The sequence below is a fragment of the Amphiura filiformis genome, chromosome 1 (assembly GCF_039555335.1).
Source record: "Amphiura filiformis chromosome 1, Afil_fr2py, whole genome shotgun sequence".
Lineage (NCBI taxonomy): Eukaryota > Metazoa > Echinodermata > Ophiuroidea > Amphilepidida > Amphiuridae > Amphiura > Amphiura filiformis.
Window position 1 is genome coordinate 88,635,216 of NC_092628.1, and position 22,914 is coordinate 88,658,129.

The 22,914-nt window shown below is 36.2% G+C and overlaps 1 protein-coding gene across 1 annotated transcript in view; it reads left to right on the plus strand.

Annotated features, from left to right (window-relative positions):
- Positions 1 to 11,339: 11,339 nt before the first annotated feature.
- Positions 11,340 to 22,914, plus strand: part of LOC140156599 (probable aconitate hydratase, mitochondrial) — a 151,235-nt gene continuing 139,660 nt past the window's right edge. The window contains exons 1-6 of the mRNA XM_072179540.1: positions 11,340 to 11,450; positions 17,061 to 17,135; positions 17,447 to 17,593; positions 18,820 to 18,930; positions 20,165 to 20,245; positions 21,456 to 21,548. Coding sequence (XP_072035641.1) covers positions 11,418 to 11,450; positions 17,061 to 17,135; positions 17,447 to 17,593; positions 18,820 to 18,930; positions 20,165 to 20,245; positions 21,456 to 21,548 — 540 coding nt within the window. The 5' untranslated portion in view covers positions 11,340 to 11,417. The remainder of the gene's footprint in view (positions 11,451 to 17,060; positions 17,136 to 17,446; positions 17,594 to 18,819; positions 18,931 to 20,164; positions 20,246 to 21,455; positions 21,549 to 22,914) is intronic.

Consider the following 22,914-nt stretch of genomic DNA (forward strand, 5'->3'; position numbering starts at 1 on the left):
AAGGCACAAAGGTTTCTGAACCCCCCATGACAAGCATCATCTCATTGCACGAGTATATGCCTAGGTCGAAAACGTTAGGGTAGGGGTATAAAGACACGACACCCCCCCCCTTGCGCGCATATTTTCTCCCAATGTCTGATAATATTACAATATCTTCAATCAAAGAAACTCGTCACAAACTTGGTTAATCAATTTCCCTCTAGAGAATTGAAAACGGCCGCATTGTAACTAGTAACGCCATATACCGACCAAATTTCGTTAAAATTGAGAGGAAAATAGAAACGTCACCTTAAAACGCTATTGATAAGGCAGTTGGAGGTACTTGGATACCTTTGATGGGATAAATGTTTCCGAGAGTATCTTATAAACGCATTTCATGTTATACGTTTTCAATTATTGTACCATTTTCTTAAACAAAATTTTAAAAGTTGAATGGTTATTCGATTTTAAGCTCAAAGTGGTATATCTGAACAAACATGGCCGCCATTGCCAGCTTTGGTACCAAACCCTGTTTCCAACGAATTTTCCAGAAATTTATACTCTAAAATCTTGTTTGAAAGCTTCGGGATTATAAAATAGAATATTCTCATTTCAAAATAAATCAGTTTGAGGGGAAAACTTTCTTTAATAACTTTAAATTCCGAATTTTATAGCTCATTCCACCATTTTTAACATGCTTTCAAGGGCGTAAAACACCAAATAACTTCTCCATTGAAAAGCACGTAAAATCAACTTTTTCAAACGGCGTTTTTACCAGGCGTGACAATATTTGTCACTTTTTACGTCATCCTGTATTAATTAAGGACTGAAATTTTATTTAAGCTTCAATTTTGGGGAACTTTATAGAATCAGTTTTTATTAAAAATGTTGAAAAGCGACGCCGCTATTTCAACACCAAAACTAGCATTAAAACTTGTTCCGTTAGCAGTAATTCGGACAGGGCCTACTTTTCTTGTGAAATCGATTTGTATAATTTCATATCTATTTTAGTCATTTATAGGCTAGCATCTTTCATTTAAATCAGAACATGTCAACCTCACGAAGAACATGGTCCCTAAGGACACCACGTTGTCTCCAGTAGCCATATACGTTTAACCGGAACTCATCACCATTGCACCTTTCGCGCAGTGATTTAGTGTAATACGCCCTTGAACCGCACAAGAGGTTTGAATTTTTTAAACTTTTTCTATTTTTTGGAAACAATAAACTATTCTAAGAAAAAGTGTCATTTCTTTAATTCATACATAACCCCAATCTGCTATAAGGGTTCTCTAAACAATTTTTGATACATTAAAAAAACCCGCCATTTTGGGTACTTTTGACCATTATGGATATAAACAGAGTTTATAGCAGGTTTGATCGATCTTTAAATACAATTATGGCATCATAATAGTTAAAATTTTAACAACAGTGAGTCAAATAACTTAAGTTGCACATTACATAAGCAAAAGGCACAAAGGTTTCTGAACCCCCCATGACAAGCATCATCTCATTGCACGAGTATATGCCTAGGTCGAAAACGTTAGGGGTAGGGGTATAAAGACACGACACCCCCCCTTGCGCGCATATTTTCTCCCAATGTCTGATAATATTACAATATCTTCAATCAAAGAAACTCGTCACAAACTTGGTTAATCAATTTCCCTCTAGAGAATTGAAAACGGCCGCATTGTAACTAGTAACGCCATATACCGACCAAATTTCGTTAAAATTGAGAGGAAAATAGAAACGTCACCTTAAAACGCTATTGATAAGGCAGTTGGAGGTACTTGGATACCTTTGATGGGATAAATGTTTCCGAGAGTATCTTATAAACGCATTTCATGTTATACGTTTTTCAATTATTGTACCATTTTCTTAAACAAAAATTTTAAAAGTTGAATGGTTATTCGATTTTAAGCTCAAAGTGGTATATCTGAACAAACATGGCCGCCATTGCCAGCTTTGGTACCAAACCCTGTTTCCAACGAATTTTCCAGAAATTTATACTCTAAAATCTTGTTTGAAAGCTTCGGGATTATAAAATAGAATATTCTCATTTCAAAATAAATCAGTTTGAGGGGAAAACTTTCTTTAATAACTTTAAATTCCGAATTTTATAGCTCATTCCACCATTTTGTAACATGCTTTCAAGGGCGTAAAACACCAAATAACTTCTCCATTGAAAAGCACGTAAAAATCAACTTTTTCAAACGGCTTTTTCTACCAGGCGTGACAATATTTGTCACTTTTTTACGTCATCCCTGTATTAATTAAGGTCTGAAATTTTATTTAAGCTTCAATTTTGGGGAACTTTATAGAATCAGTTTTTATTAAAAATGTTGAAAAGCGACGCCGCTATTTCAACACCAAAACTAGCATTAAAACTTGTTCCGTTAGCAGTAATTCGGACAGGGCCTACTTTTCTTGTGAAATCGATTTGTATAATTTCATATCTATTTTAGTCATTTATAGGCTAGCATCTTTCATTTAAATCAGAACATGTCAACCTCACGAAGAACATGGTCCCTAAGGACACCACGTTGTCTCCAGTAGCCATATACGTTTAACCGGAACTCATCACCATTGCACCTTTCGCGCAGTGATTTAGTGTAATACGCCCTTGAACCGCACAAGAGGTTTGAATTTTTTTTATCTTTTCTCTATTTTTGGAAACAATAAACTATTCTAAGAAAAAGTGTCATTTCTTTAATTCATACATTACACCAATCTGCTATAAGGGTTCTCTAAACAATTTTTGATACATTAAAAAAACCCGCCATTTTGGGTACTTTTGACCATTATGGATATAAACAGAGTTTATAGCAGGTTTGATCGATCTTTAAATACAATTATGGCATCATAATAGTTAAAATTTTAACAACAGTGAGTCAAATAACTTAAGTTGCACATTACATAAGCAAAAGGCACAAAGGTTTCTGAACCCCCCATGACAAGCATCATCTCATTGCACGAGTATATGCCTAGGTCGAAAACGTTAGGGGTAGGGGTATAAAGACACGACACCCCCCTTGCGCGCATATTTTCTCCCAATGTCTGATAATATTACAATATCTTCAATCAAAGAAACTCGTCACAAACTTGGTTAATCAATTTCCCTCTAGAGAATTGAAAACGGCCGCATTGTAACTAGTAACGCCATATACCGACCAAATTTCGTTAAAATTGAGAGGAAAATAGAAACGTCACCTTAAAACGCTATTGATAAGGCAGTTGGAGGTACTTGGATACCTTTGATGGGATAAATGTTTCCGAGAGTATCTTATAAACGCATTTCATGTTATACGTTTTCAATTATTGTACCATTTTCTTAAACAAAATTTTAAAAGTTGAATGGTTATTCGATTTTAAGCTCAAAGTGGTATATCTGAACAAACATGGCCGCCATTGCCAGCTTTGGTACCAAACCCTGTTTCAACGAATTTTCCAGAAATTTATACTCTAAAATCTTGTTTGAAAGCTTCGGGATTATAAAATAGAATATTCTCATTTCAAAATAAATCAGTTTGAGGGGAAAACTTTCTTTAATAACTTTAAATTCCGAATTTTATAGCTCATTCCACCATTTTTAACATGCTTTCAAGGGCGTAAACACCAAATAACTTCTCCATTGAAAAGCACGTAAAAATCAACTTTTTCAAACGGCGTTTTCTACCAGGCGTGACAATATTTGTCACTTTTTACGTCATCCTGTATTAATTAAGGACTGAAATTTTATTTAAGCTTCAATTTTGGGGAACTTTATAGAATCAGTTTTTATTAAAAAATGTTGAAAAGCGACGCCGCTATTTCAACACCAAAACTAGCATTAAAACTTGTTCCGTTAGCAGTAATTCGGACAGGGCCTACTTTTCTTGTGAAATCGATTTGTATAATTTCATATCTATTTTAGTCATTTATAGGCTAGCATCTTTCATTTAAATCAGAACATGTCAACCTCACGAAGAACATGGTCCCTAAGGACACCACGTTGTCTCCAGTAGCCATATACGTTTAACCGGAACTCATCACCATTGCACCTTTCGCGCAGTGATTTAGTGTAATACGCCCTTGAACCGCACAAGAGGTTTGAATTTTTTAAACTTTTCTCTATTTTTGGAAACAATAAACTAAAAAAAGAAAAAGTGTCATTTCTTTAATTCATACATTACACCAATCTGCTATAAGGGTTCTCTAAACAATTTTGATACATTAAAAAACCCGCCATTTTGGGTACTTTTGACCATTATGGATATAAACAGAGTTTATAGCAGGTTTGATCGATCTTTAAATACAATTATGGCATCATAATAGTTAAAATTTTAACAACAGTGAGTCAAATAACTTAAGTTGCACATTACATAAGCAAAAGGCACAAAGGTTTCTGAACCCCCCATGACAAGCATCATCTCATTGCACGAGTATATGCCTAGGTCGAAAACGTTAGGGGTAGGGGTATAAAGACACGACCCCCCCCCCCCCCTTGCGCGCATATTTTCTCCCAATGTCTGATAATATTACAATATCTTCAATCAAAGAAACTCGTCACAAACTTGGTTAATCAATTTCCCTCTAGAGAATTGAAAACGGCCGCATTGTAACTAGTAACGCCATATACCGACCAAATTTCGTTAAAATTGAGAGGAAAATAGAAACGTCACCTTAAAACGCTATTGATAAGGCAGTTGGAGGTACTTGGATACCTTTGATGGGATAAATGTTTCGAGAGTATCTTATAAACGCATTTCATGTTATACGTTTTTCAATTATTGTACCATTTTCTTAAACAAAAATTTTAAAAGTTGAATGGTTATTCGATTTTAAGCTCAAAGTGGTATATCTGAACAAACATGGCCGCCATTGCCAGCTTTGGTACCAAACCCTGTTTCCAACGAATTTTCCAGAAATTTATACTCTAAAATCTTGTTTGAAAGCTTCGGGATTATAAAATAGAATATTCTCATTTCAAAATAAATCAGTTTGAGGGGAAAACTTTCTTTAATAACTTTAAATTCCGAATTTTATAGCTCATTCCACCATTTTTTAACATGCTTTCAAGGGCGTAAAACACCAAATAACTTCTCCATTGAAAAGCACGTAAAATCAACTTTTTCAAACGGCGTTTTCTACCAGGCGTGACAATATTTGTCACTTTTTACGTCATCCTGTATTAATTAAGGACTGAAATTTTATTTAAGCTTCAATTTTGGGGAACTTTATAGAATCAGTTTTTTTTTAAAAAATGTTGAAAAGCGACGCCGCTATTTCAACACCAAAACTAGCATTAAAACTTGTTCCGTTAGCAGTAATTCGGACAGGGCCTACTTTTCTTGTGAAATCGATTTGTATAATTTCATATCTATTTTAGTCATTTATAGGCTAGCATCTTTCATTTAAATCAGAACATGTCAACCTCACGAAGAACATGGTCCCTAAGGACACCACGTTGTCTCCAGTAGCCATATACGTTTAACCGGAACTCATCACCATTGCACCTTTCGCGCAGTGATTTAGTGTAATACGCCCTTGAACCGCACAAGAGGTTTGAATTTTTTTAAACTTTTCTCTATTTTTGGAAACAATAAACTATTCTAAGAAAAAGTGTCATTTCTTTAATTCATACATTACACCAATCTGCTATAAGGGTTCTCTAAACAATTTTTGATACATTAAAAAAACCCGCCATTTTGGGTACTTTTGACCATTATGGATATAAACAGAGTTTATAGCAGGTTTGATCGATCTTTAAATACAATTATGGCATCATAATAGTTAAAATTTTAACAACAGTGAGTCAAATAACTTAAGTTGCACATTACATAAGCAAAAGGCACAAAGGTTTCTGAACCCCCCATGACAAGCATCATCTCATTGCACGAGTATATGCCTAGGTCGAAAACGTTAGGGGTAGGGGTATAAAGACACGACACCCCCCTTGCGCGCATATTTTCTCCCAATGTCTGATAATATTACAATATCTTCAATCAAAGAAACTCGTCACAAACTTGGTTAATCAATTTCCCTCTAGAGAATTGAAAACGGCCGCATTGTAACTAGTAACGCCATATACCGACCAAATTTCGTTAAAATTGAGAGGAAAATAGAAACGTCACCTTAAAACGCTATTGATAAGGCAGTTGGAGGTACTTGGATACCTTTGATGGGATAAATGTTTCCGAGAGTATCTTATAAACGCATTTCATGTTATACGTTTTTCAATTATTGTACCATTTTCTTAAACAAAAATTTTAAAAGTTGAATGGTTATTCGATTTTAAGCTCAAAGTGGTATATCTGAACAAACATGGCCGCCATTGCCAGCTTTGGTACCAAACCCTGTTTCCAACGAATTTTCCAGAAATTTATACTCTAAAATCTTGTTTGAAAGCTTCGGGATTATAAAATAGAATATTCTCATTTCAAAATAAATCAGTTTGAGGGGAAAACTTTCTTTAATAACTTTAAATTCCGAATTTTATAGCTCATTCCACCATTTTTAACATGCTTTCAAGGGCGTAAAACACCAAATAACTTCTCCATTGAAAAGCACGTAAAATCAACTTTTTCAAACGGCGTTTTCTACCAGGCGTGACAATATTTGTCACTTTTTACGTCATCCTGTATTAATTAAGGACTGAAATTTTATTTAAGCTTCAATTTTGGGGAACTTTATAGAATCAGTTTTTATTAAAAATGTTGAAAAGCGACGCCGCTATTTCAACACCAAAACTAGCATTAAAACTTGTTCCGTTAGCAGTAATTCGGACAGGGCCTACTTTTCTTGTGAAATCGATTTGTATAATTTCATATCTATTTTAGTCATTTATAGGCTAGCATCTTTCATTTAAATCAGAACATGTCAACCTCACGAAGAACATGGTCCCTAAGGACACCACGTTGTCTCCAGTAGCCATATACGTTTAAAACCGGAACTCATCACCATTGCACCTTTCGCGCAGTGATTTAGTGTAATACGCCCTTGAACCGCACAAGAGGTTTGAATTTTTTTAAACTTTTCTCTATTTTTGGAAACAATAAACTATTCTAAGAAAAAGTGTCATTTCTTTAATTCATACATTACACCAATCTGCTATAAGGGTTCTCTAAACAATTTTTGATACATTAAAAAAACCCGCCATTTTGGGTACTTTTGACCATTATGGATATAAACAGAGTTTATAGCAGGTTTGATCGATCTTTAAATACAATTATGGCATCATAATAGTTAAAATTTTAACAACAGTGAGTCAAATAACTTAAGTTGCACATTACATAAGCAAAAGGCACAAAGGTTTCTGAACCCCCCCCCCATGACAAGCATCATCTCATTGCACGAGTATATGCCTAGGTCGAAAACGTTAGGGGTAGGGGTATAAAGACACGACACCCCCCCCCCCCTTGCGCGCATATTTTCTCCCAATGTCTGATAATATTACAATATCTTCAATCAAAGAAACTCGTCACAAACTTGGTTAATCAATTTCCCTCTAGAGAATTGAAAACGGCCGCATTGTAACTAGTAACGCCATATACCGACCAAATTTCGTTAAAATTGAGAGGAAAATAGAAACGTCACCTTAAAACGCTATTGATAAGGCAGTTGGAGGTACTTGGATACCTTTGATGGGATAAATGTTTCCGAGAGTATCTTATAAACGCATTTCATGTTATACGTTTTTCAATTATTGTACCATTTTCTTAAACAAAAATTTTAAAAGTTGAATGGTTATTCGATTTTAAGCTCAAAGTGGTATATCTGAACAAACATGGCCGCCATTGCCAGCTTTGGTACCAAACCCTGTTTCCAACGAATTTTCCAGAAATTTATACTCTAAAATCTTGTTTGAAAGCTTCGGGATTATAAAATAGAATATTCTCATTTCAAAATAAATCAGTTTGAGGGGAAAACTTTCTTTAATAACTTTAAATTCCGAATTTTATAGCTCATTCTACCATCTTTTAACATACTTTCAAGGGCGTAAAACACCAAATAACTTCTCCATTGAAAAGCACGTAAAAATCAACTTTTTCAAACGGCGTTTTCTACCAGGAGTGACAATATTTGTCACTTTTTACGTCATCCCTGTATTAATTAAGGACTGAAATTTTATTTAAGCTTCAATTTTGGGGAACTTTATAGAATCAGTTTTTTATTAAAAATGTTGAAAAGCGACGCCGCTATTTCAACACCAAAACTAGCATTAAAACTTGTTCCGTTAGCAGTAATTCGGACAGGGCCTACTTTTCTTGTGAAATCGATTTGTATAATTTCATATCTATTTTAGTCATTTATAGGCTAGCATCTTTCATTTAAATCAGAACATGTCAACCTCACGAAGAACATGGTCCCTAAGGACACCACGTTGTCTCCAGTAGCCATATACGTTTAACCGGAACTCATCACCATTGCACCTTTCGCGCAGTGATTTAGTGTAATACGCCCTTGAACCGCACAAGAGGTTTGAATTTTTTAAACTTTTCTCTATTTTTGGAAACAATAAACTATTCTAAGAAAAAGTGTCATTTCTTTAATTCATACATTACACCAATCTGCTATAAGGGTTCTCTAAACAATTTTTGATACATTAAAAAAACCCGCCATTTTGGGTACTTTTGACCATTATGGATATAAACAGAGTTTATAGCAGGTTTGATCGATCTTTAAATACAATTATGGCATCATAATAGTTAAAATTTTAACAACAGTGAGTCAAATAACTTAAGTTGCACATTACATAAGCAAAAGGCACAAAGGTTTCTGAACCCCCCATGACAAGCATCATCTCATTGCACGAGTATATGCCTAGGTCGAAAACGTTAGGGGTAGGGGTATAAAGACACGACACCCCCCCCCCCCTTGCGCGCATATTTTCTCCCAATGTCTGATAATATTACAATATCTTCAATCAAAGAAACTCGTCACAAACTTGGTTAATCAATTTCCCTCTAGAGAATTGAAAACGGCCGCATTGTAACTAGTAACGCCATATACCGACCAAATTTCGTTAAAATTGAGAGGAAAATAGAAACGTCACCTTAAAACGCTATTGATAAGGCAGTTGGAGGTACTTGGATACCTTTGATGGGATAAATGTTTCCGAGAGTATCTTATAAACGCATTTCATGTTATACGTTTTTCAATTATTGTACCATTTTCTTAAACAAAAATTTTAAAAGTTGAATGGTTATTCGATTTTAAGCTCAAAGTGGTATATCTGAACAAACATGGCCGCCATTGCCAGCTTTGGTACCAAACCCTGTTTCCAACGAATTTTCCAGAAATTTATACTCTAAAATCTTGTTTGAAAGCTTCGGGATTATAAAATAGAATATTCTCATTTCAAAATAAATCAGTTTGAGGAGAAAACTTTCTTTAATAACTTTAAATTCCGAATTTTATAGCTCATTCCACCATTTTTTAACATGCTTTCAAGGGCGTAAAACACCAAATAACTTCTCCATTGAAAAGCACGTAAAATCAACTTTTTCAAACGGCGTTTTCTACCAGGCGTGACAATATTTTTCACCTGTTTACGTCATCCCTGTATTAATTAAGGACTGAAATTTTATTTAAGCTTCAATTTTGGGGAACTTTATAGAATCAGTTTTTTTTTTAAAAATGTTGAAAAGCGACGCCGCTATTTCAACACCAAAACTAGCATTAAAACTTGTTCCGTTAGCAGTAATTCGGACAGGGCCTACTTTTCTTGTGAAATCGATTTGTATAATTTCATATCTATTTTAGTCATTTATAGGCTAGCATCTTTCATTTAAATCAGAACATGTCAACCTCACGAAGAACATGGTCCCTAAGGACACCACGTTGTCTCCAGTAGCCATATACGTTTAACCGGAACTCATCACCATTGCACCTTTCGCGCAGTGATTTAGTGTAATACGCCCTTGAACCGCACAAGAGGTTTGAATTTTTTAAACTTTTCTCTATTTTTGGAAACAATAAACTATTCTAAGAAAAAGTGTCATTTCTTTAATTCATACATTACACCAATCTGCTATAAGGGTTCTCTAAACAATTTTTGATACATTAAAAAAACCCGCCATTTTGGGTACTTTTGACCATTATGGATATAAACAGAGTTTATAGCAGGTTTGATCGATCTTTAAATACAATTATGGCATCATAATAGTTAAAATTTTAACAACAGTGAGTCAAATAACTTAAGTTGCACATTACATAAGCAAAAGGCACAAAGGTTTCTGAACCCCCCCCCCCATGACAAGCATCATCTCATTGCACGAGTATATGCCTAGGTCGAAAACGTTAGGGGTAGGGGTATAAAGACACGACACCCCCCCCCCTTGCGCGCATATTTTCTCCCAATGTCTGATAATATTACAATATCTTCAATCAAAGAAACTCGTCACAAACTTGGTTAATCAATTTCCCTCTAGAGAATTGAAAACGGCCGCATTGTAACTAGTAACGCCATATACCGACCAAATTTCGTTAAAATTGAGAGGAAAATAGAAACGTCACCTTAAAACGCTATTGATAAGGCAGTTGGAGGTACTTGGATACCTTTGATGGGATAAATGTTTCCGAGAGTATCTTATAAACGCATTTCATGTTATACGTTTTTCAATTATTGTACCATTTTCTTAAACAAAAATTTTAAAAGTTGAATGGTTATTCGATTTTAAGCTCAAAGTGGTATATCTGAACAAACATGGCCGCCATTGCCAGCTTTGGTACCAAACCCTGTTCCCAACGAATTTTCCAGAAATTTATACTCTAAAATCTTGTTTGAAAGCTTCGGGATTATAAAATAGAATATTCTCATTTCAAAATAAATCAGTTTGAGGGGAAAACTTTCTTTAATAACTTTAAATTCCGAATTTTATAGCTCATTCCACCATTTTTTAACATGCTTTCAAGGGCGTAAAACACCAAATAACTTCTCCATTGAAAAGCACGTAAAATCAACTTTTCAAACGGCGTTTTCTACCAGGCGTGACAATATTTGTCACTTTTTTACGTCATCCCTGTATTAATTAAGGACTGAAATTTTATTTAAGCTTCAATTTTGGGGAACTTTATAGAATCAGTTTTTATTAAAAATGTTGAAAAGCGACGCCGCTATTTCAACACCAAAACTAGCATTAAAACTTGTTCCGTTAGCAGTAATTCGGACAGGGCCTACTTTTCTTGTGAAATCGATTTGTATAATTTCATATCTATTTTAGTCATTTATAGGCTAGCATCTTTCATTTAAATCAGAACATGTCAACCTCACGAAGAACATGGTCCCTAAGGACACCACGTTGTCTCCAGTAGCCATATACGTTTAACCGGAACTCATCACCATTGCACCTTTCGCGCAGTGATTTAGTGTAATACGCCCTTCACCGTCCGGTCATGTGGTCATGTTGTAAAGGTCATCGATTTCGGCACTAGCAGTGACTAGTCAGACGTCAACCATGGCTTATTGCTTGAGATTTTCAGCTCGTCAGGTATGTATAGAAATAACAGAAATAGAGGAACGTGCTCTCTGAATGATCACTAACCTCAAAATATAATCCTATGTTGAATACTCCATGAAATATGTTCTAAAACCACTGTCAAAAAGTGTAACCCATGAACCGGCATCTCAGCTCAGTGACAGTACATGCAATGGAATGATGCATGTTGCATGCATTGCATGAGACTGATGTAGCAGGACGGCCGTTTGTCTAATATATGGATTATGAATGTCAGGATAACCGGGTTGACACCAGTTCTCTGGGGGAGACTGTAAGTTGTGTGTGAAACGTGGATAAGTTGTGGGGGACAGAACCCCACTTACTGCCTTGTAAGGACACACTGAAGCACAATAAAATTTATGTCTCAATCAACCAGTTTTATTAACTTTGAGATCACAGCAACAACAACAATCTACCTTCACCTACTCCCTACTACCCTCACCACAACCTAGCTCCCTCCCTCAGACATAGATATCTGAATCGGATCCTGAATCTGCACCAAAATGTAACACCCCTAAATCAGAATGAAAAAGAAGAATAAAGAATACTGCATTATCTGTTTATTTAACAAAATATCCCCCCACCCCAGGTTATAAAATTAATGTTTTATTACGTAAGCCGAATAGTAGGCATACACTTTAAAGTATGTGTGTATATAATGTATTTGTGTAAAACTGGTTACAGAGCTTACAGTACACCCCTAGGTCATCATCCTCGGCCTCCTTCTCCTGCAGTCATAATATCTCCCGTGGGTCAACCATGTGTGCTTTCCCTCTGGTACGCCTACACCCCGTACCCTCACATCAAGCAACACAAGGTCACGCTCCAACTGTCATGATGATCTTCACGTGCACCCTCATGCACGCCTTCAAGTTCTCACTCAGGTAACGACGACACACGACCCCCTGGGTCGGATCCACCACACTCCTGGGTAGGGGCGTCCGTAACCAGTTTGTATATGTATGGGTGTGTATATGCATGATCAACTTACCTCACAGAATATCACTAACCCCTGGCCTCTCTTTCTGCGATCACACCTAATGCTTCATCTCCCTCCTTCTGTCACCACTCCTCTCCTATGAAGCCTGCAAGCACCACCCACGGGTGCCAATATCCCATAGGTGTGACACACATCTAGGCCTGTCCCCAGGGTATGGATATCTCTGTGCGTGTGTGTACAGAATGTTTGTTTGCACATAAATATTCATAACACAAATAATTTACATAGTTCATGATACACAACATTATTCTCCCCTCCCCCGGGATGAATTTGACATCCTTATACACATGTCACTTGTATGACCCACCCTAGGACCCCCGGGGGATGTGCGTCATGGTTGGGTCATTTACCAACCAATTAGTGACGCAGGGTACGGTCATTTACTCAATATGTGCGTCACAACATACCCCGAGGGGTGCGTCAGTGTCAGTCACTTTACCTAGGTGCGTCAATGGTTAGGCGCATCAGTGTCAGTCAAAATACCTAAATGCCTAAAATGGTGAGTCAAATTTGCGTCATGAGGACAGTCATAATCCTTAACATGTGCGTCACAATTTTGACCAGGGGCTCAGTCATTGTCGGCAAATGTCAGTCATTGTTTAGACGCACATGTAGGTCATGGTATAGTTAAATCCGACGCACCTATGTAAAGTGACTCACCACTCCCGGGGGTCATAGGGTGGGTCATACAAGTGACATGTGTATTAATATAATATGAAAAATATGGGCCTACATGCATAAAAATATCAATATGTTTTTATTTAACATGTTTAAAGTTGACGGCACGGCGCGCGAGTATTTTATAATAATAAAATATCACATTAGCAGAAGGAAGGTGATTTAAAGTCCTCCCAAAATTGCCATAAAATAATTAATTAACACGACAGAGCAATACATCCCGTCCCTCTCAATCATGTTTGTCATGCTCAAAATTAGTTTTGCTCCCTCCCTCACTCCAACAATAATTATGATGTGCGACTTCATAATTATGCGCATGCGCAACATTTCAATCCTCGAAAATGGCGACTTTTCATTCTTTAGAACTTTAGCTAAATAAAATCAAAAATGATCAAAAATATTTCCACCACCTCCTTCTGCCAATCCTACTTCCTATACCTTCGGTAATATTATCAAAATGATCGGCAAAATACATAGAACATGATTATTAAATAATAAATAGAATTTTGTATCGCCAAAAATATGAAATTTGATGTAAAATCCTGACATGACATTTTGGAAAATGAATACATGCAAGCGCCTCGCACAATAAGCAATCAAAATGATCACTGATACATGACTTCAAAATGCAATTTTAAAGCCTAAATTTCGATACTGACATTTCGAAAATGTTCCAAAATGATTCCCTAACATTTGACTTTCTGATCTATAACATTTTTATGACATAATTCATAATAAAACAGCGAAAATCACTAAATATACTTGCCGTCAACACAAAGATATACAATCAAACCTCTCACCTAAATCAGAATGGCCCAAGCGTAAGCCTTGCGTTAACCACGCCATAAGCCAACCAGCCAGAACCGGTTCTGAGTTGAACGCGTAATGATTATTGGTCATCATTTTCATAATTTTTATTGATCGGCACATGCGCTCAGCCTATATTTAAATCACAATTAGCGCTAATTTCAAAAAGCGAATTTTATATAATCAAGCAAGTTAGTGATTTTCAGAAATACTTATTTTATTCAATCCCGCTTCACTGACTTGAGACTTCATCATCAGCTGTAGCTGATCATGTTCATAACTATGCGTGGGCAATACAACCAATACAAGATACAACAGAACAGGCTTTTCCATACAGTGAACAATAAACAAGAACTGGAATCCAATGTTAACATAGATATATCTGCACAAGCGACTGGATACTTTTGGATAGCCTCAAAATATAGGTATCCCAGGTGAATTCAAATTTGCCATCAAACTGCATCATTTTATATATCAAATTAAAGCCCTTGAGTAAAGAAAGCCAACACTGAAAACCTTTTTGTCATAGCACTTTCCGTAGCAAAGTTACATCTTGTCAAAGATTGACTTTCATCAAAAAGATTCTGCTAGCAAAATTCCCCAAAACAGCATTACGGGGTGTTTCTAGATCTTAGTCTCATGACGATAGCACCTTTTTTAATGGAACTGCTATCAAAATCTCTCTGAAATTCCATGTGCGAGAGTCTCATCACCAAAAAAATCATATATTTGGGTCAAGTGAAGTATAGACAACATATTTATGAAGGTTTCCTTCTTAAAAAGCTTCTTTTTAATTTCAATGTAAATTTGTATTGCCGGTTTAGGCCATTTTGACTGACTAACAAATGTGTTAACTGAGGTTTCCCTGTGATACCTACAAAATAGTATTGATGCTTTTGTTCAGAAATGATAGCAAGAAATGTAAATCGCCCCAAAGGAAAGGTTTTATTAAATCGTGAAATTGATCGCCACATCTTATGGATTCACATTATCCTCCGGCGGAAATGTCAAACTGTCAATAATACAACGTATACTAGTGGAGCCAAATTGGTCAAGCTGGGAGATTCCACGTTTGTTGATAGAAAGACAGCTTAGTTAGGCTAATAGAAATTGGCACTCCATTTGTGGTGGATAATAATAAAGTACTTTATAAAACATGAAGGCCCGGCCTATGTCCGGCACTTAGGCAGGGTGATTCTTTGTTGGATTATTTGATCCTATTTGCCTCTGTATTTTGCAAACTAAAACAAGAATAGGGCATACTCTAATAAATACGAAAATGAGAGTAGGCCTATGACTGTGAGTTAATTTAGATGCCAAGACACTGAAACTGATATCGTAAAAGTCACCGGCGCTTGCAAAAGTTATGAATGAATGCAGCTGTACAATGGTTTATACTCATCACATGTATATTAAATCGCCATGGTCGGGGCACGTATGTAGGGCTATTTGCATGCTTGTCATGGGTGGACCTGGCTAAAAATCCTGGCGTTTGCGGGCCGAATGTGGCAACCCAAAATTTACGGTCGACCTGGGAGAAACCGATTTACGATAACTTAGGTGGTCTATCGTGTGCGATACGCTATTTATGGTCGACCTGGGATTTTTTTCTCCCAGCTTGACCCATAACGCAAATCCACTCTCATCAAACTAAATCAAAACTGTAAACTACAATTTTATCGAAAAAATTAAAAGAAGAAATACTAAATATTGCTTAGTTTCAATGATGCTTACCGATCGAGTCGCCTTGATGGTGTATTTCGGATCATTTTGCAGCGTGGTTGAAAAATATTTCCAAGACGCGAGTATCATCATTAGGCATGGTAACCTGGATAAAATTTAACGCATAATCGATCGTCAATCCTAGTTCACCTGAGGGATCACGTTTTGCGAATGAAGCCGAATGAGCGGTATCGGTGTCAGAACAAGGATTGTTACTTGTAAACAAATCGTTTCGCCGGCACGTTTCAAGAAATTAAATTTACGATCTTTTGATAATTAGTTAGCCTGGATCGTTTTATTTTAAACTCTGGCATGAGAGATTGAGAATGTGGGTTTAAGATAAGCCACTCTGTGTTCTCATTTTGCAACTAAAATGGGCTTTTCATACCCATATGAGTTTTTAGTAACTTGACCTCATATGACCTCTGGGTGACCTTGGATGCCCCCAAAATGACCTTCCAAAAATTTGACTCTAAATGTTGACTGTACCCACCAAGTTCCATGCCCATACAATAGTTTTTAGTAATTTGACCTCAGATGACCCCTGGGTGACCGGATGACCTTCCAGAATATTGACTCTAAATGTTGACTGTTTTAATGTAAGTTTCAGTGATTGATTGATGGATTGATTGTTCCCCTTCCTGACTACATCACACCTAAAGGAAGAGCAACCAGAAGTCAACACCAGCACAGATTCACTAGACTGAGCACATCTTCAGATTCATATATTACAAGTATAGTTTCTTCCCCCTGACCATGAAATATTAGGATGAGAGTCCTCACAGCACCATTGAGCTGCCCACCTTGGAGCAGTTCAAAGAAGCCGTCAGCACTGAGTAGTTGGCATCACTGTTTTGCACCTTGACTGTATATATTTGGCACATGCATGAGGTGTCAGTCTTCTGCAGAACCCTCGTGTAGATGCTGAACAGGCTTTGACGAGTGACCAAGTAGAAGTAGAAGGCAAAGGTTATCTATTGAATCCTTTTGTGACGCATCTAGTCAAGTCTGCCAAGGACACTCAGCATGAGTTTAAAGACCATGTCACACTCAACAAAAAAAGAATGCATGCATGTCAAAGGTCATAAGACACCAATTTGGTGTTTGTTATGCTCCCCAGAAAATGTACATAAGGCCTATGTCTGCTATAGTTGTTCCTTCCCCACCATATAGGGCATGACCGCCATACTATTGCACAAACCGGGGCAACTGAGGGAGCCTCTCTGAACTCATGTCGCAGTTTAAAAGGTTCACCCTGCATTCATTAAAGTACCCGCATGTTCAGATTTGTGATTTAATAAAGTGGAATGAATGAAGCAATACATTTTCTCTGAGTAATTATAAATTACACAAATTTAAAACTATAAATAACCCTTTTTTTTGCTCTTCTACAGATGCGAACAGCATTGGCAACGGGCCTTCAGGCTCGTTTGCTGCAAACATCAGCAGCAGCAACACAGAGGGCCAAGGTAAGATGAAAAGTTATTGAATGTGAATATTTGAAAGAAAGGAATGGAGCAAAGATTCATTAAAAACTCACTTAGTTTGTTTCATTGTTAAATTCCCATGTCCGGTCCCTATTATAAGAGCACATGTACAAACTGTCAACAATACTGGCACCATAGAGATCAAAGCACCAATAAAAAAAGTATAAAAAGGCAGCAACCAATAATAAGATGGGTACAAGTATAACTTCAGCATCTTTATAAAGTCATGATTTAGCCTGAAAAATACAATACCAACTTGTTTATAACTTTCCTTTCTTTTTTCAATGGCACAGGTGGCAATAAGTCGCTTTGACCAAAACAACTACCTTCCCTATGAGAACATGGAGGAAAAACTAGAGGTAGTGAAGAAGAGGCTCAACAGACCGCTCACCATGTCAGAGAAAATTGTCTACAGTCATTTAGATGATCCAATTCATCAGGTAAGTAACCTAATGCATGCACACAGTACAAGCGATAATTAATTCACATTTCATAAATACATGTATGTGTTAATTAATGTCGTACATGATTGTTGGAGAGGCAGGCATAAACCGGCTGCTTTAGCGTGAAGATTTCTGTATCAACATTATGCAAGAAACTCATTTTACGGATTTTGCGTATTATTTTTTGTTATTATTATTTGATGAAACACAATCACAGAATGTTATTTAAGAAATAAAGGGTAATACATTATCCTTTACGAAATATAATGTGTCGAGGCAGTAAAAGCGTAAATAATGGGTGGCGCAGCCGAACCCATTATTTAAACGCTTTTTACTGCCGAGGCTACACATTATTTGCGTGTAAAGGATAATGGTGCGCCCTTTATGGGTATTCTATTACCAGAAAGTAGTGCAATTTAAAGAGAAAATATCACATTTTTTGCACAAATATTTCAAGTTGTTTACCTCAAGTTGTTTACCTACGCGTAGCCAAAGCGTAAGTGATAGCGAGTATTGCAGAACGCGTAATCAAGCGTAATGCTTTGCGTAGAATGCGTAACGACGCTAATATACTGCATCGCGCTTTGTTGTGCGCTGTGATACGAGTAGAACATAAAGTTTGTTGCCCTTGCCACTTTATTGCTAATTAATGGTCTTTCACGTGACGCGTTTCAACAAATCACAGTGCGCGATTTTGAATAATGGGTCGTGGGGGTAATAGAATAATGTATGAACAGGATTCATTAATAAAAATGAGGGCATGATCATCATTTATGCCCTCGGATATGCCTCGGGCTAAACAATCAGTCATGCCTTCAATTCTGTTATTAATTGAACCCCTAAATAATTGTTTCATAATGAACGACTTAACTCAAGATTGTATACAGGATTACAGGTACCTTTAGAACGGTAATGTAGTGAGCCTGTGTGTTCATTGTATAGTGGCATCCAACATTGGTATTGATTGTTTGGAAAAAGCTATTCAATGTAAGTCCTTTTGACTGAGCTGAGTTATTTCTTCAAGTTTGTGGTACGTAGGACTAGTGTAACATGGACATTGGGCCACACTCTTCAGGATATTGACAAGTCTGATGCCAACTCCTTGCAAACAACTTGCAAGTGCATAAGCAATAAATAAAAGACACACATGAGTTGATTTGTCTTCAGATGATTTCTCAAAATGTTTACTGATTTTAATGAATGATTTGTTTGCCTCTATACAGGACATAGTACGTGGTGAGAGTTACCTCCGTCTGAGACCTGACCGTGTGGCCATGCAGGATGCCACAGCACAGATGGCTATGCTGCAATTCATTTCAAGTGGCTTACCAAAGGTATACATTTCAAGATGAGATCCAAAGAATAAGTTCATTCAGGTCTAACCTAAGAAACATTTACTAATTATATAAAACAGATTACAACCTCACAGTCTTACATATGAAAGGAAAGTTTTGTGTATATTCAAAATTTTAACCCGAAACACAGTCACTTAGTTGATTTCTCAGTTCAAAATCTTTGAAATTTTTCTCTTTTTCAAATATTGAATGAATCTCACTTGATTAATATTTATTTGGTTCATGAATGTTTCAAGATGCTACCTTTATGGTTTAAACTGAGAACACTCCCTCCTTTCTCTCATTCTGTTTCTTTGTCGAAAATTGCTCCAAAACAGCTTTATAATTCAAATTTGTTGAATAGATTCATCAGGTTTGTTCAGTAAATAGACATTTTGGATTTTAGTTTGACAAAACCAAGTGAATATTTGGTACTCACTACAATATTTCGTCCTACTCATCGTCCTGCTTCATCAGGTATGACTGATATGGTCATCTGAAATCTGCAAAAGAGACTAAGCAACTCCGGAAACCACTCAAACTTGTTTCCCGGGAAAGTGGATCAGATGACCATATCAGTCATACCTGATGAAGTAGGACGAAATATTGTAACGAGTACCAAATATTCACTTGGTTTTGTCAAACTAAAATCCAAAATGTCTAATTCAAATTCATTTCATATGCAGTCCCAATGAAATAAGAAATATATGTTTCATTTTAACTCTCTAAAAAAGCAATATCAATATGTATTGCCTATAAAACTTGGACATGTTTTTTGTGTCTTCCCTTCCCCCACCTTTTAAATCAATACATGTTCTCAGAGGTCAGTTTCTCAACAATTGTGCTGCATTGTATAAAGGCCATTACACAAGTCCACTGTAGCGCTAACTTATAACCTACATATGTAAGAGACGATTTGGGACTATTCGCCAGCGAAGTGGTTACATAACTCCCGGGTAACTGGATCATGCACCTTTTGGAATTGATAGTGCATGCCATAGATGTTGTGTTGTGATCATTTTGATCGTGTTGCACAACTCAAAAGCGTGATCCAGTTGACATGGTGATAATTGGATAGCACGTAACACTTTGCTGGCGAATAGGTGTATATGCCTGTATGTGTTATAACTCAAGTGTCAAATTTATTCCTGATCACTGTTTTGACCATCTCGGTACAGATATAAACATCATAGACAATTATTGGTGACATTCTATGTTTTAACTTGCATTGTAGGTTGCTGTACCGTCTACTATTCACTGTGATCACTTGATAGAAGCACAAGTTGGTGGTGCTCAAGATCTGGCAAGAGCAAAGGTAATGTAGTGTGACATAAATCCCATCCTGTTTCATAGCAATAGTTAGATTTCACCATGTGTGGATGTAATTGAATGGGGAAATACAATTTGGCTTAACTTTAGAATAATTAAGGTAGATAGTTCCTGTCACACTGCTTCTGATTTTTTTGAGAACGGTGCATACTCGCATAATAAATCGCAGCTTGTGTGTGGTGTACCTTAAAACCTACCCTGGAGTGTGTGGATTTTCAAGATACCTGGAAGTGCAAGACATTGTTTTGATTTAAAAAATCTGCTCACCATTTTGAGTTTTTCAATAACTACTTAGTTCATTTACATTTACCCCATTCAAAGGTAATTTCATTTGAAGTACATCATATAAAAAGCCGTCTAAAGTCATCAAATGTAGGCCAAAATTGAGTTTTAGCCAGCCACTTAACAATATGAAAGTCTTTACAAAATCAACTACAAGAATTGTACTTATATACATATGTATGGGTAGGTCTGCACCTGCTGTGAACTGTGTGAGATAGTGTGGGTCAAAGGTCAGTGACATGGATACCTTCTTGCATAGACTTTGGATGCTTTAATACATTTTTGAATCATTTGATAATCAAAATGCATTTGTTAAAGTAATGTTGTTTTAATATCCAATTAATAGGTTATTGTTTGCTTGAACTTGGATATGGTGCTGAGATATAATTATTTACAAGTTGCTGGAAGCAGTTAAATAAATGCAAAGAATTTGAACGCTTCTAATGGCCCTATGATCTCAAAATCAATCATTAAATCATTGTGCTTGGTCATATTATCATACTACACTTCCCACAATGCGTTTCTTCCCTGTGTTAATTTGCTATTCAGTACAACATAGTGATAAAAAATACCTAAATGAACAGAGCTCTTCTAGATCTTGCAATTTAGGTATTTCTTGTCACTATTGACCCATGTTGCACTGAAAAACAAATCAGTACAGGGAAGAAATGCATTATGGGAAGTGTAAGATATTTCTGTGTTTACAGTATAGTTTTAAAATGTAGGTCCTTCATCAAGTTTTAGCCGACATGTTTAGGGGTAAATTGAAATTGTCATAGTTAATTAACACAAAACTGTTGTTTTATCATGACCAGAATGTTGGTGAAGCTGTTATGTATTGCCTAGTAACAAGCATGTGTTTTTATATACTGTCTGGTAACACTGGCATAAAAAATGTGTTTTTTGTTCAATAGGATCTAAACAAAGAGGTATACAACTTCCTATCAACAGCTGGTTCTAAGTATGGAGTAGGATTCTGGAAACCAGGCAGTGGTATTATTCACCAGGTATGTGGGGGCAATCACTAATGGATACACAGGTTTACCACATTTTAAAGCCTTAAAATGTACAATCTTATAATATGAAATTGGTTCATTTTTTTCAAACCTGATTTTTTGGCATATTTGTAATGTTTACATATGTCCCAACTTGCACCTAAATGGAATGTGCCAAATTTGTAGTCTTTGTAAGTCAGCAGAACAAAGTTCGACATAAAGTCATAATTTTTTTATTATGACTTTATGTCCTCCCATAGATCCAGTGTGATTTCTTTCACTTTACATTCAGCTTAAAATGGACAGCAACCCTTCCTGGCAGTTCTTACTGATAATATTTCAATATTTTGAATAAAAAATAACAAAATTAAAATTTGACGAAAATGGTACATATGGCTTTTTAAAATGGTACATATGGCTTTTTAAAACCTGTTTTAAGTGCCTAGAGTTAGAAATGTGTCGCACATGGCATTGCAGTGATTCACATGTAGGCCATATGTATAGTTTGTTGGAGCCAGTGCTAAAGCATTGACTCTCAATAATTTTGATAGCACATTAAGTGTAAACAGTAGTTGTAATCTTGGTCTAATTAAGATAAGATTAAGACAAAACAAATATATGCAGTTTAGGTATCAGAGTAGTTGTAAAGGTTACATAGGGATGACAGTGGCAAGACAATTGTTGTATGAAATTCATGCAGGACAGTTGAATTAGAGAATAAAAGATACGAATTTGTCTTTTGCCTATCTAATATTGATATAAAATTGGATCGATTGAGCCCATATTTATTGGTTGAGCTGAGTTTTAAAATAATGGATGAGTTTTTAAACTCATAGCGAGACCAATAAATATTGGGCGTAAAGCATCCAATATTATCATTATCATTATTATGTGTTGGATCCATTATTTTCACACACTTGGATTCATCAAAACATAATATTGTGTCATAGTGGATGGGATGGCCATGTCCAATTTTGAGTAGTGGATACCGGCATAAAATCCTATTTAATTTTGTGTGTATTCTTGATAAAACACATCAACTGAATAAGAATTTGCAGTGGCTCATGTCTGGTAACTTTCTTTTACACATTCTGTTAAGCTTCTGTTGAAATAGTTGGTGTTTGTAACAATTTGTTTACTCAATTGTACACAATGTAATTATATATATGCCAAGTAACCATAGCACATACCCTTTGCAAACCACATTCTTACACTCATATAAGCGATGGTCAATACATACTAACAGGCAAGAAGATTCCATTCCTTGTGTGTGGTATGACAAGACCTAGAGTAACATATCACAGTATTGGTTCATTGTGACCAGTGATAGGGCAGCGTACAGGTGGGAGTTCTGACTGAAGATCAAGTCTGCTTCCGT